The sequence below is a fragment of the Narcine bancroftii genome, chromosome 9 (assembly GCF_036971445.1).
Source record: "Narcine bancroftii isolate sNarBan1 chromosome 9, sNarBan1.hap1, whole genome shotgun sequence".
Taxonomy (NCBI): Eukaryota; Metazoa; Chordata; class Chondrichthyes; order Torpediniformes; family Narcinidae; genus Narcine; species Narcine bancroftii.
In genome coordinates, this window is record NC_091477.1 from 55,935,066 (window position 1) to 55,950,178 (window position 15,113).

A 15,113-nucleotide genomic window follows, 5' to 3' on the forward strand; every position below is an offset into this window, starting at 1 on the left:
GATGCAGCTGGAGGGGCATTAAAAACTGCCCCCAGTCAGTGCGAGAAAACCAAGCCGGAATAACAAGCTAAGCGGCCATTCAGCTGAAGACAACAGAACTGGAGCAGCGAATGGCAGCCCTCAGTGCACAAGTGCAGGCTTTGAACACCCAATGGAATTAGCCCCATTTCAGGTCTGGTTGGAATCGTGATGGTCGGGGACGTGGCAGGGGCCAGCAGTAGAGGCAACTATTGCTCATGGGCAATTCAGCCACCACCTTATCCTCAAAGACCATCTCTTGGGTGTTCAATTTCTTGTTGATTCTGGTGCAGAAATTCCTGTGGCTCCTCCAACTCCTCAAGAGGGCAGACACCCTAATACGTCTGTTGTAAAAGATTCTCACATTCAGGCATATGGCTAGAGGTCACTCATGCTGGATTTTGGTCTCACTAAGCCGTGTGTTTTTCACGGTCACAAATGTATCAAATTCCATAGCGGGCGCACGTTTTCTGTCACATTTTTTCCCCACTTGTGGGCTTGAAGAATCACAGTGCAGTGCATGCAAGTGAGCTGCATTTGTCGTTCCCACCTGACAAGCCTCCAGCCTAGCTCCTGCCCATTCCAAGGATCGCTCAAGCATTTCACTTGCCTGGTGACCCCATCATATCGTCACAGGGACATCAAGCATGCAGTAACCCACCACACAGAGACCTGAGGTCCTGTGGTTGCAGGGAGTTCTCATAGATTGTCCCTGGATCATTTTAAGATCGCAGGAGCTGGGTTTGAGTACATGCAGGAGTTGGGAATAGTTCATTGATCTGACAGCCGCTTGGAGCTGCTGCTGCTTATGGTGCCGAAGTCGTCCTCGGAGTATTGGCGGCCATGAGGTGATTACCATGCCCTGGACAATTCCACTGTCCCCAACTGATACAACACTCCGAATTTCTCAGTGAACCTGCATGGCAAACAGGTATTTGCAAAAATAGACCTGGTGCGTGCCAACTATCAGCTTCCGGTGGAACCTCCTGATATTCCCAAGGCAGCGATAATTATTCTTTTTGGCATGTTTGAATTTCTTCAAATGGCATTCGGTTTGCAGGATGTAGCTGAAACATTCCAGTGGTTTATGGATCCTGTCCACCCCAGCCTCGCTTTTGCGAGATGTTCTTGAGGGAAGCACAAGGATTATCTTATGTTCCGGAGACTCGATGAGTTTACCATTGTAATTAATCCGACTAAGTGCATTTTTGGTGCTACTGAACTTGTATTTTTGGGGCATGAAGTTACAAAGGATGGTATCTTGCCAGATGAAACAAAGGTGTGAGAAATTCGAGATTTTCCTACTCTTGTCACATTCAGCCAGTTATGGCATTTTCTCGGGTTGATAAATCCCTACTGCCATTTCCTGTCAAATGCAGCCACATCTCTCTTACCCCTTACAGATCATCTCAAACGGTCAGCTTCTAAACGACCATTGTGTTTGGGCGACAACGTCATTTGTGAATGCCATGATGCTCGTCCACCAGCAGCCCAACACCTTGCTCTCTCTTACCACAGATGCCTCTGACAGGGCCGTGGGAACTGCATTAGAACAGAGAGTCAGTAGGATGTTGGAGCGCCTGGCATTCTTTTCAGCCAAGCTGTCGCCTTCACAGGCATGATATAGTTTGTTCGGGCGAGAACTCCTGGCCTTCCAAAGCAGTTCTGTTTTTTCGTGGAAGGGCGCCCCTTTTACCAGTTATACAGGCCACCAACCTCTTACGCATACCGCTCGAACAAGCGCGCATCACTACTCACCACGTTAAGTTTAGTATGGATTTCATCTTTCCTCGGATATACGGCACATCCGAGGCCTTACATATACCACTACGATCGGCTTTACTGCCATGGCTCATGCAAAGCACACAGATCCCGATCTAATCCAGTACTACCAGATTAACACAGGTCTCCACTGAAAACAATGGATGACTCAGGTGAAACACTAGCTTGTTATTTTTCCACGGCTTTTTGTACCCGTGACAATACAGTGTCCTCCGTAACCTGTCTCATCCAGGCAGGAGAGTGTCAATCAAACTGATTACAGAACACTTTACCTGGCCTATTGTGAAGCAGGATGTTGGACTATAGACAAGGACCTGTTGGCCATGTCAACATTCTAAAGTCTCCTGATGCACGAAATCCAGACCTGGGGATTTTCCTGTTCCAGATTCTCGTTTTGATCATGTGCACCTGAACCTGGTGGGTCTGCTTCCACCATCAAGAGGGTACACTTATCTGCTCATGTGTGAGGACTGGACTACCGGGTGGCAGGAGGCCATTCCAGTCACCAACATCTCTGCAGAGATCGTTGCTCAGGCTTTCATTGATCAATGGATTCTGGCTTTCAGTGTTCCAGACACTATTATGATGGACTGAAGGTTTCAATTCGAATCGGTACTGTTCCGAGCTCTCACTGATCTTACCAGTCACATTCGGACTACAGCCGACCATCTGCAGGACAACAGCTTCGTCAAGCGTTTCCACCAACAACTGAAAGCAGCATTGACTGCAGGTGGCGATGCATCTCCATGGAGTGATCATTTGCCCATGGTCTTCCTTGGTGTGCACACTGCCATAAAAGCAGATCTTGGTTGGTCAGCTGCAGAGCTGGTATATGGCACCATACGGACTCTGCCTGGTGAATTTGTTGATCTGTGTACGGTAACTCAACTGTGTGATCCATCCAATTATGTAAACAGCCAATGGGAAAGCATACGATTGCTCAGACCAATGCCTACGTGAAGTGTGTCAACTACAGTGTATATTATGGATGATTCACAACTGCATGCACGTATTTGTTCAACGTGATGCTATTCGTCAACCACTTCAGCCTGTTTACGAGGTCATACAATGTCACCCAAAAAGTTCTGTGATCCAGCGGAATGGGAAGGCTGACTCTTGTCTCCATTGACCATATGAAGCTGGTGTATATCGACGGTCTGCTTTCTTCATCTCTGCTAACACTGAAGACACAGCTGGACCCCTACTGCCTGCCCTGCAGTACCAGACTAAATCGGGACAGAATGTCAGCCCTCCAGACTGTTATGCAGCAGGAAAGATCCAGTCAGTCGCCTCCTCACATGGCTCCGAGGACTAAAGTGGGGGGGGGGGGGCTGTCGTGGTCGCGTATTTATGTGGGTCGGGAGTAGAACCAGTCACCGCTGGTGACGTACAAGAGAAGTAACGCGCATACACGGGTCAGAATACTGTGATGGACCACACACATGTGCAGGGTTACAGAAGGAGATTAGGAGCGTCGCATCACCTGTGTAGCAGAGAGCCAGTGAAAAGGGCGGGGAGGCTTTGGTGAGAAGTATTTTCTGGGAAGAAGAAGAGGTGTTTTGGAGGAGAATAAAGAAGGTAGGCACCATTTTTGAGCTGATGAGCAAGTGTGTTGTTTTAACAAGTCCCCCCCCCCCACCCCATAGTAATGCACAAGCACCTTCATCAGGACTGCAGTGGGTTCAAGAAAGCAGTGTGGAATTTAGAGATGGGCAACGGATGCTGGTCTGCCCAAAGCTGGCTGGTCTTCCAGCACAGGGAGATGTCGGTGAGGGAATTTTGCCAACTAGCAAATTCCAGTCTGTAGGAGTACATGCTCAGGTAAGAGCTGAGCTTGGTGCAGCCAACACAAGAGCTCTAGGGAGAGGGACCACAGTCCAGGATAGTTCCACTGAGGGGCTGAAATTGGTGTGAAACCTCCACAAACAACAGAAAAGGGAGGGGGGGAGCACATTAATGGCAAAGGTGCAATAAATGGTTAATGCTACAATGTACAATAACAGAATGTACAAAAGAAGATGACAGCATAAATGTGAAAATACTTTGTTCTGTTGTCCTTTGTGTGTAAGTGTATATGTGAATATGTGTGTGTGCGTGCGCGATTATGCAGGGATGTGTGTGCGTGTGTATGTGCATGTGTGTATATGTGATATGTGCATGTGTGTGTGCTTGTGTGTGTGCACACAAGTGTGCAGGGATGTGTGTGTGCAGGGATGTGTGTGTGCACACAAGTGTGCAGGGATGTGTGTGTGCAGGGATGTGTGTGTGCTTGCGCATGAATGTATAAGGATGTGTGTGCATGTATGTACGGGTGTACATGGCATGTTAATGATTATTTATTTTTACTGTGAATAACTTCATTTTGAACATCAAAAATAAATAAGTAGATGGATGGACACACTCCCGAGGGGGACACACATATCCAGAAAAGAAAGTTCATTGTAATTAGTTTTATGGATCGGAAGTATATTGTCTTGTCTGGTTTAATGGTGTTGAGGATGGGTTTGAATGTTGAGAGGGGTTTGATAGTTTGAGGACTGGTTTGATGGTGTTGAGGTTGGGTTTGATGGTGTGGAGGACTGGTTTGATGGTGTTGAGGACGGGTTTGATTTTCTTGAGGATGGGTTTGATTTTGTTGAGGTCAGTTTGAAGGTGTTGAGGTCAGTTTGACAGTGTTGAGGTCAGTTTGCTGGTGTTGAGGATGGGTTTGATGGTGGGTTTGATGGTGTGGAGGACTGGTTTGATGGTGTTGAGGTTGGGTTTGATGGTGTTGAGGACGGGTTTGATGGTGTTGAGGACAGGTTTGATGGTGTTGAGGACGGGTTTGATGGTGTTGAGGACGGGTTTGATGGTGTTGCGGACGGGTTTGAAGGTGTTGAGGACGGGTTTGATTTTGTTGAGGACAGGTTTGATGGTGTTGAGGCCAGGTTTGATGGTGTTGTGGATGGGTTTGATGGTGTTGAGGATGGGTTTGATGGTGTTGAGGATGGGTTTGATGGTGTTGAGGATGGGTTTGATGGTGTTGAAGACGGGTTTGAGTGTTGAGGATGGGTTTGATGGTGTTGAGGATGGGTTTGATGGTTTGAGTGTGAGAGGGGTTTGATGGTGTTGAGGAGGATTGTGGTAATGTTGCTGAGGTGGACTAGGGTTTGATATTTGATTTCCTCAGAGTCTCTGTCAATTAATCTTTTGTTTCTTTTCACATTTCTTTCCGAAATCAGTGTTACTTTGGATTGTTCTTTTTAAATGTTTGCATTACTTTTCACCTCACAGGAGAATTTGGATCTTTTAGTTATTTGGATGGGCATAAAACTAAATGTTAGAAGATCAGTGGGGTCAACCAGCATCCGGGTCAAGCAGCATCAATGTTTCAGGTCAAGACCCCATGTCAGGACTGAGGGGGGACCCAAAACATCAACAATCCTTTCCTTCCTCCCTCAGATGCTGCTTGAACAGTTAAGATCCTTCAGCCTTCTAACTACAGATGCCATCATCTGCATTCTCTTGTGTCCTCATTCGGTGAAGAAAAATATTATGCTATTTTGATGCTGGGTTTGCACTGTGCAAACATGATATTGCTGTGCATTTGAAACTTTTACTTCCCTCTGGAAAGGCAGGAAGTGTGGAGTTAATTCCAACTCTTGCCACCCCTTTGATCCAAAGTGAAGCTACATTTGTCCATATCTGATTTAACTGTCAATGGGAATGAGCCTACATGAGAAAACCATCACCGCATTTAACAAAGGAGACTCCCAGATGCAGTGTGGAATTAGTCAGGTTCATGTGGATACACTATGTTTGAAACATCCGGTGGACTGTACCTTTGTGACAGGTGTCACAGGCCGTAGCATGACACCGTGCCTTATCCGTTCCATCATTTCATTCACTGCTTTTACTTTCACATCATCAACTCCTGTCTGGTCTGCAAAACAAAAATTAATAGATGGAAATATTAATAACATCTCATTCATAGTATTCCCTTTTCATGCTTCCCAAGAAGAACTGTTATAGTGAAATACCGGCTACCTTCCTCCATCAGCGAGGAAACTGCAGGTTGAGATCAACTGGAACATTTTTAATGACAAAACTAGTGGCACGGTTGGCATATATCGGTTTACAGCGCCAGCAATAGGGATCGGACCAGGATTCAAATCCCGCACTGTCTGTAAGGAGTTTGTACATTCTCTCGTGTCTGCGTGGGTGTTCTGTAGGGCCTCCAATTTCCTCCTACCGATCGGGGCTGTAGGTTAATGGGTGTAATTGGGCATGGAGCCGTGGGCCAGAATGGCCTGTTACCGAGCTGTATGTCTAAATTATAAAAATTTAATTTTAAAAAGTTGACACATATATTGACCACATAAATTTGTAACCAAGTAAGTAAGTACTTTAAACAGAAAATTAAAAAGGCAACCCACGGTAGTCACAAATACAACATACATAAACACACAAAAACAAGAAAAAAACAGTAGCATTAAATCAATACAAATACACCAATTGGCATAGGTTAATTCTTGGATGGCTCTGGGATAGAAACTGTTCTTGAGTCTGTTCGTCCGTGATTTAATGGACCTACATCATCTACCTGATGGCAATAGGTCGAACAAATGATGAGTAAAATCCTTAATGATATTGGCTGTTTTCCCCATACAGCGAGATCGAAATAAATCCTCCAAAGGGGACAAGGAAAACCCAATGATCTTCTTGATAACCTTCTGAAGATCCCTCTTATCTGCTGCTGTACAGTGGGCAAACCGCATGGGAATGCAGTAAGCCAGCACGCTTTCAATAGAGCGGCGGTAGAAGGACACCAATAACTTCTCCTATAGATTGATTTTCCTAAGGAGTTTCAGGGAATGGAGTCATTGATGTGCCTTCTTGACTATCACAGTGGTATTAGTAGTCCAAGAAAGATCTTCAGTCAAATACGTCCCAGAAATGTAAAAATCGTGACCCTTTCCACACAGTCCCTATTAATACACATTGGAGCTGGGGCCATACTGTTCCTCCTGAAATCCATTACGAGCTCTTTTGTTTTTGAAGAATTCAATACCACATTGTTTTCCGAGCACCACACTTCTAGTCTGAGTGTAAATATTATAGTGAGAAAGGGCAGTGTTTGGTGATATAAAAATGCAAATTTTGAACAGGACATTTGCTGTCTTTGCAAAGTTTATTGAATTAAAAAAAACCAAAGGAGTTAAACAAGAAAGTCTGCAGATAGTGGGATCCAGCGAAATACATAGTTTTAGTCAAATGTGTTGGAAAAACTCAGCAGGTCACGCAACATCCATAAGGTCCATATACCTGATGAAGGGTCCAGGCCTGACATGTTGGTTACCCTTTACTTCCTAGAGGTCCTGCTGAGTTTTTCCAGTGCATTTGTCTATTTCAATCTGCAGAGTAGTTGAGATTGAAGCCATAGCAATGTTATTTTATGTAACAGTGGGTAACCTGCCGCAGATATACCAGGCAGGAAACTGTCACATATCCCTTTTACACAGAGATTCCACCAAATTGACATGTGAATGACTCAGCCAGGTCAGGCTGAATCAGGGCATTCATACTGAACCAAGAAAAGTCGGGTCAGTGCGACCTTTTACATAGCAACCCGGTATCCCAGGTCAAATGGAGGCGGGACCTGCAGCATTACAGCCATAGGCATATCTAGGGCATGGCAGCCAGGGCACGTGCCCTTGGCACCACTTGAAGAGGGGCGCTACTGTCTTCACCCACTAATCCTCATAAGAATTTAAAAACAAGCTCGTATGTGCTATTTAGGAGCAGGAGTGCACGTTGAGTCAGCGTAGGCATTACTGAGCAGCAGAGGGTGTCAACATCAGTTTTCTTGACCTATCTGTGCCTCGGAGGTGCCTGTTCAGGATTCCCTTTGCTGCCGGTGTCCTTATACACCCACCAAAACCCACACACATTCTGAGGTGGCCTTCCTATTAAACCCAGTGCTGAGCATTCTCTGAAGGGCAAGGGCTTCAGCACCAATCCTCCTTTAGCGATGATCTAAAAAAATAAGTTCTGTGCAATGTGTGTCGCGAGCTCAGCAAGCAAATGGCTGAAAGTTGGCAATTCGTGGTGTGTACACATTGGCAGTGCTTAGAAATTATTCGCTGCCCCCCCCCCCCCCCCCCCCACCACCCAACTCCGCCAACACCTCTTGTCTGATTTATTTCAAACAGAATACCTTTCAGACTGGAGGTCCCGATGCCCAACTCTGAACCACCCCCCCCCCCCCCCACCTTGGCCTATGCCAGAGCTATCGATGCACGACTCTAAACCCTCTCCTTGGCCTATACCAGAGCTACCAATGCCTGACTCTGAACCCTCCCCTCAGCCTACCACAAACACACACACCAGGGTCCGGTGTGTATGTGTGGTAGTAGGCTGAGGGGAGGGTTCAGAATCAGGCTTCAGGAGCTCCAGTGAGCAGTAGGCCAAGGGGAGGGTTCGGAGTCGGGTGACAGGAGCTCCAGTGTGTGGTAGGCCAAGGGGAGGGGCTGGAGTCGGTCATTGGGAGCTCCGAACACCAGACCTCCTGATGCCCATCTCCAAACTCTCCCCTCAGCCTACACTGGAGCTCCTGACTTCTAACTCTGAACCCTCCCTGTCCCCTCTTGGAGCCAGGGCTGAGGAGGGTGTGCGCTGAAGGATGAGTTTGAGCATGGGCTTTGGCATCTTTCTGCTTCTCTCCCACTGGGTGCTTGGTATCTAGAGCTATGTTTCCACTGAAGGTAAGAGAGGGCGCCCCACAGGGACGGGACACCTTTAACTTTGGCTGCTCCGCTCCAGCCTGGGGAACGCTGCTCGCTACTTTCAATCCACGAATACTGGCCTTTAAAGTAGCCATAGGTTTTTTTTTAATTGAAATGACTGTTGTGTTTTTTAAGGTGTGGATTATTTTCCAATATTTCAATATGTCCAACACAATGTTGGATATGACTATATTAGGGTTCTACAGCGACGAGGACAGGTAGGGAAGGCGAAGTGGATGGCTTGGCAGCAGAGAGGTATGGTTGCATGGTGAAGAACTGAAGTAACTATATTTTAATGGGGGTGGCACAATTTCAGTGCTTGCCATAGGCATTAATTTCCATAGAACCGCCTCTGCCAGGAAGGCAGGTAAGCCACAGGAGATTACACAGGAGCCATCTGATACCACCTACTTTACCGAGCAATTAGTGGGTTGAAAATGACCACCCCAACCCAAATTTGTTGCATTCACACAGGCAAGTGAGGTGGTTAAATCCTGTTGTTTTTTTTAAAAAAGGGCAGTGTAAAAGGGGCACCGTTCACATCTTGCCCAAAATTCGTGGGAAGTAAAACTGCTCAATAAGCAGATGGAAACCTTCTAGCTACACAAGAAATGGAATGTGTCCAAAATACCTGGTTTCAGAGAATGCTGAAGATTTGGTCTTAGTTGCTTACCACATCTCAGTGCACAAGGTGAGGCTGATCACTTACTGTTGCTAGGTTCGGGTTTTGGCTGTGTCTTGGAGTTCTTGGAGGAACGGCGCACAATAGCAATAAGGGAACTGTAAGAGATACAGAACACACACTTAATTTTGTTTAATTTAGAGACAAAGCATGACCCCGTGGTGGCCAAATAACCTCTAGACCCTGTGTGTTTTTGGAGGGCAGGAGGAAACAGGAGCAGCTGGAGGAGACTCACACGGACACGGGCTTTATTGGCAGTGCCCCATTTGAACTCTGGTCGCTGGCAGAGTAAAAGCATCGTGCTAACTGCTACTCTAAACGACGCTACCCAGAATCCTGCATGATAAGCAACCACGCTACCATTTGGGCTAATTGCCCACCTTAACTGTCCTAAACTCCTGGCCCATCTAGTCTTTTGTCCCCAGACTTGCCGAAATACCCTGCAGTTGATCAAATCTTTCCTTTAGAGCCTCATTCATCAATGTCTCTCATCAGTTGCTGATGGGTCTAAGATATTCAGTCTGATCTACCTGGCATAGAGGGAGATCAGGCGATTGTTCACTAGAGCTAACTGTTCCGTATCAAGCTCCATCTCTCTTTACTCTTAAAAAACTTTAAGGTAAAGGATAATTCCAAACTTTTTTTTTTGTCTGATATCTCCTTACACTCCTGTCCATCATTCTCCTTACCCAGAATTCTAAAAGTGTGAGGTTTAATAGATTTAATTACCATCTCAGCAAAACCATCCATTTGGATGCCTTAATTGTTTTATCATTGTGCTGTCATATCGAGCTAATGCACATCGATTTCCCCAAACCTCATTTCACCCCTTACTTTTCAAGGGCACTCCCTATACCCACTCCGAGTTCATCTTGACGTACGATCTATCCTATAATGAAGTGATTTCAAACTTTTTCTTCCCACTCACATCCCACTTTAAGAATTCCCTAGGCCATCGGTGCTCTGTGATGAGTAAGGGATTGCTTAAGGTGGGATGTGAGTGGGGAGGGAAGGTTGAGAATCACTGCTCTAGACCCAATTGTTACTGAAATATTTGGCTTGAGATAAATTGTCATTGGCCCATTTCCTTTGGAGTTCTGAAACCGTGCACACAAGGAGTCAATTAGATACGATTAAAACTTTTTCTTCCCAGTCCCACCTTAAACAATCTCTTACTAATCACAGAACACCGATGGCGTAGGGATTATTTAAGGTGAGATGCAAGTGGGAAGAAAAGGTTTGAAAACCACTGTTCTAATCCTTCAACAACATTCCTTTGTCTACAGTGTAAAAAAACTCAAGCCACGTACCTTATTGGGTTGCAACGTGTTGCTGGAAGAGGAGGGGGTGGGGGAGGTGGAGGAGGGGGTGGGGGAGGAAGGGGTGGAGCTGGAGGGGGAGGTGGAGGAGAGGCCATGGCTGGAGCTGATTCAACCACTTGGAATTTCAGCTTCTCCTTTAGTTCTTTCACTGCAGGAAAGTAAGAGATTAATAGACACTTGGTTTCTCCCAGCAACCCTTGCTGATCTCAGTGTGTGACGGTAGATGGCCAGGGTGAAAATCTCTGCTGGCCCAACAACAGCAGCGCTTTGAGGTGATGGGATGCCTGAAGCGTTCAGCAGTAACACCAGTGAGCAGAATGCTTCACTGAGAGGTGCAAGGATAGAGAGTCCTCGCTGGAGGGCTGGACAACTGGGTCAGTTCTAAGAAGAATCTTCAGGAAAGTTGGAAAGGTGGAAGAGCAGTGAGACTTAAAGTGGGATTTCCAGAATCCTAGTAGCTGATGCTGCGGTGCACAGCGAGTGGCCAAGAAGCTAGAAACAGAACCCAGAGATCTGTGGTGGGCTAGTGTTAGGTCTGCTTTGTTCATGAATGAGTGAGACAAACACTAGACTGAGTCGAAATCAGGGTTCTTTGTTCTTTATTACCGGATTGTAACACTTGCAACTAACCATGTTAGTCGGAGAATGCATTCTGCCGTTATCAGCAAAATGGTGATTTTTTATACCCTTGGATACGTGCTTAGAACATCATCATATCATTACTTGTCCAATGACTAAAACTGTTGCTATCCTTTCCCTGCTAGCTTCCTGCCTCTCAATCCATCAATGTCTCTCTTATCTTGTAAGTACAAGGATGCATTCACATCTTGTTACAGCCCTGTACAGGGTAACTCCTTACACATTCCCATCTCATGATGTTTTACCTTACACTAGAGGAAATTATAGGAAATATTTCATAATCCACGTCCCGTTCATAAAAGAATGAAAATATAAAGCATGAATATTCAAGAAAATGAACACCTAACTGTGTTAAAATAAACAGACTAACATCTCCTTGTAGTATCTGATTTGGAATATTGTGTAATGGTGCCAAATGTTCATCCATTGATTTCACACCTGATCATTTTAAAATTGTACAGTTTCTAGTTGATTTCAGTGCAGTAAATGCAGATCCCTGATTGGCCACAAACAGCATGGGTCCATTTGACAACTAGGTCCTTTCAAAATGGCTGTAAAGATCAAGATGTCACTCTTCATCTTTTGAAAAGCACAACATAGATGCAAGTTATTTCTTTGTATTGAATCCATACCTTGGTTCTCCAGCTCACAGTTCCTCTGCTCCATATCTTGCACTCGTTGTTCTATCTCTCGCCTCTCCTCCTCGACCACCTCCAGCTGCTTCTGCAACAGGCCCAGCTCCTTTTGCAGTGCTGAGTCACTTAGGTGGGATTCCAGCTCTTGAATCTGTAGAGGAAGGTCTTGGAAATTAGTTACAATATCAAAGAGAAAAGCACTAACTACAGTACGTCTCGCTGCCTTCAGTTGGTGCTGAACAAAGTGGTAGTTTGTTTCCACCAGGGCTGTAGTAGAGAGGCTCTGTCATAGCCAGCCCTGCCACAAAAATCAGAAGTCAACCAACTTGCACTGCGCCTCAGAATAAACCTGTCTCTGTGACAATGTAAAAATTTAAAGATACAGCACAGTAACAGGCACTTCTGGCCCATGAGCCTGTGGTGCCCAAATACATCCATGTAACAACTCTCTCTTCAAGCAATCTTTACAAGATCATACGGGAAAACATTTTTTTTCCCCAATCGCGAGTCTGATCCACAAACAGACTTTCAATTTGCTTGACGAACAACAGTCGTTGCATTTCAATCAATTTCACTTTGCATAAAATTTCCTGTGGCAAACTTTCCTTTGCAACTTGCCGCTGGATGTGAAATTGCTATATATTCTTACTTGGCCTGAGATTTTCTGGGGGTTGTGTTTTTGCCAGTGCATTGTAACGCATGGTGTCTGTCTGCATAGTTGCGAATTTAATACAGGTGATCCCGCACGGCAGCCATTTACGTTATGGAAATTTGCCATTACGGAGATCACAAATCAACCGAAAACTTTGAAAAACAGAAGAAAATATGCTCTGTTGGAATTTATGTGGGAAAATATAAATAAACACAAGATGTGAAAGAAACAACACAATTTTATCAATTTTTATTTTTACATATTTAAAAAATTTAGACCTACAGGACAAGAGCAGGCCCTTTCGTCCCACGAGTTTGTGCCACCCAATTTGCACCCAATTAACCTACACCCCCAGTTCATTTCAAACAGTGGGAGGAAACCAGGGCCCTTGGGGAAAACCTATGCAGACACAGGGAGAGCGTACAAACTCCTTACAGACAGCGCAGGATTCAAACCAGGGTCTCAATCACTGGCGCTGTAACAGCATTGCACTCACCTCTATGCCAAGGTAATTTGATTTGGTGACATTAATTGGCCAGGATTTGGGGGATAATTTCCACATTCTTCAAAGCAGCAGTGTGCACGAAATTTACATCATTGTGATGCCTTGACTACGTCTCATCCACAAGACAGCACATCTGACTTGACAGCACTCCCTTATCATTGATCTCTATTTTTAAACTCATGTCTTTCAAGAGAATCAGACCTCAACACCTTATTGAGGGAAAATGATTCACAGCTAAATTACCGTATACTTCAGCTGATAAGACGACCCTTGAAGCACCCAAAAACATGCGAAAAACAGGGTTCATCTTATACAAAAATGTGACATTAAAATTCTATTCAGAATACCACTCGATTGGTTCCATAACCCACTCAGACCCACCCTACAACAAATTTTTAAGCTAGCAGTATATTAGAAAGAAATTTTTATTGGTTAAAATAAACATATCTAAAATCCTTAAAAATCACTATCCTCATCTGAGGCAAAGAACTCGGTGAGCGCATCCGGAGTCTCACTGTTTACATTGTCATCACAGGGGTCCCAGTCTGAATGTTCATTCTCAGAGTCCCCCAACCATCCGTTGCACTAGAGATACCACAGATTTTGGAAGAAATTTTCACCACTCGTCATCCAATTATTTCATTCTCCACGTACATGATCTTTAAATGGTTTGTCAAGCAGACATCTAGTAGTTGCAAGAGAGAAGTCAAACCACCTGGTATGACAGCAATCACAGCATTATTTAATGCTAATCTATTTTTAGTGTTCTCAGTTAAGTGGCTGTGAAACATATCCCAGACCAGCAAACTCCATTCCTTGCGTAAACCCCCTGGTCATCTGTTCCATGCCTTGTCTATCCATAGTTTTACCCCATTTTCATCTATCCATCCTTTTTTTTGAAAATGTACAAAAACACCTGGTGGGAATTTATTCTGGGTTTAATTTAACCTTGCCCACTTCAGTGTATAAAGGCTCTGATTTTATTTCTTGTGACTATGCAGTGGTAGAACCCATTCTGCAACGTGATTTTCCACCTCTGGCCAATGAATGATTCCTCTTCTCATCAAACATTGGGATTCTTTCTCCACTCTCTCACCATCTTCTCAGCTATGTCAAATGCACTCACAGCAGTACAGTTGGTATATTCCTTGACTTTTAACTTAACACTTGCTTTGTACCCTTTTCATTTTGCTGGAGGTTCCATGATAACACCCACCTTCCAGCCACATCCAACAACTCAGCCAACATATATTTTTTGGGTGGGGTGGGGGGGGTGTCGTCTTATACACCTGATGTAACCATATAACAATTACAGCACAGAAACAGGCCAACATGGGCCTTCCAGTCCATGCCAAACACCTTCTCCCCCATAACCCCACTGACCTACACTCAGCCTGAAACCCTCCATTCCTTTCTCGTCCATATACCTATCCTTCTTTCTTTCTTTCTTTGGCTTGGCTTCGCGGACGAAGATTTATGGAGGGGGTAAAAAGTCCACGTCAGCTGCAGGCTCGTTTGTGGCTGACAAGTCCGATGCGGGACAGGCAGACACGGTTGCAGCGGTTGCAGGGGAAAATTGGTTGGTTGGGGTTGGGTGTTGGGTTTTTTCCTCCTTTGCCTTTTGTCAGTGAGGTGGGCTCTGTCCAAATTCTACTTAAATGCTAATATCGAGCCTGCCTCCGCCACTTCTTCTGGAAGCACGTTTCACACACCAACCACTCTGAGTAAAGAAGTCCCCCTTCATGTTTCCTCTAAACATTTTCCCCCAACACTCATTTCATGTCCTCTTGTTTGTATCTCCCCCCTTTCTTAAAGGAAAATGCCTCTCCATGTCCACTCTATTTATACCTCTAATAATTTTAAATACCTCAATTACCAAAATTATACCGGTTTGGCATAAAAATAAACCAAAAAAGGTGACTCAACCATGGATAACAAGGGAAATTAGAGACAGCATTAGGTCCAAAGAGAGAGCATATCAATTGGCCAAAAAAAGTACCACAACCGAAGACTGGGAGCAGTTCAAGATGCACCAAAGGAGGACAAAGGGATTAATCAAGAGGGCAAAAATAAATTACGAAAGTAAGCTTGCGGCAAATATAAAAACCGACTGT

The 15,113-nt window shown here is 45.0% G+C and overlaps 1 protein-coding gene across 4 annotated transcripts in view; it reads right to left on the reverse strand.

Moving 5' to 3' along the window:
- shtn3 (shootin 3) overlaps nt 1-15,113 on the reverse strand; it is a 151,125-nt gene that overhangs the window by 34,056 nt on the left and 101,956 nt on the right. For all 4 annotated transcript variants that reach the window (XM_069899220.1, XM_069899219.1, XM_069899218.1 and 1 more), the window contains 4 exons: nt 11,840-11,993; nt 10,557-10,716; nt 9,274-9,344; nt 5,622-5,722 (listed from right to left, as the gene is read on the reverse strand). In XM_069899220.1, coding sequence (XP_069755321.1) covers nt 5,622-5,722; nt 9,274-9,344; nt 10,557-10,716; nt 11,840-11,993 — 486 coding nt within the window. The remainder of the gene's footprint in view (nt 1-5,621; nt 5,723-9,273; nt 9,345-10,556; nt 10,717-11,839; nt 11,994-15,113) is intronic.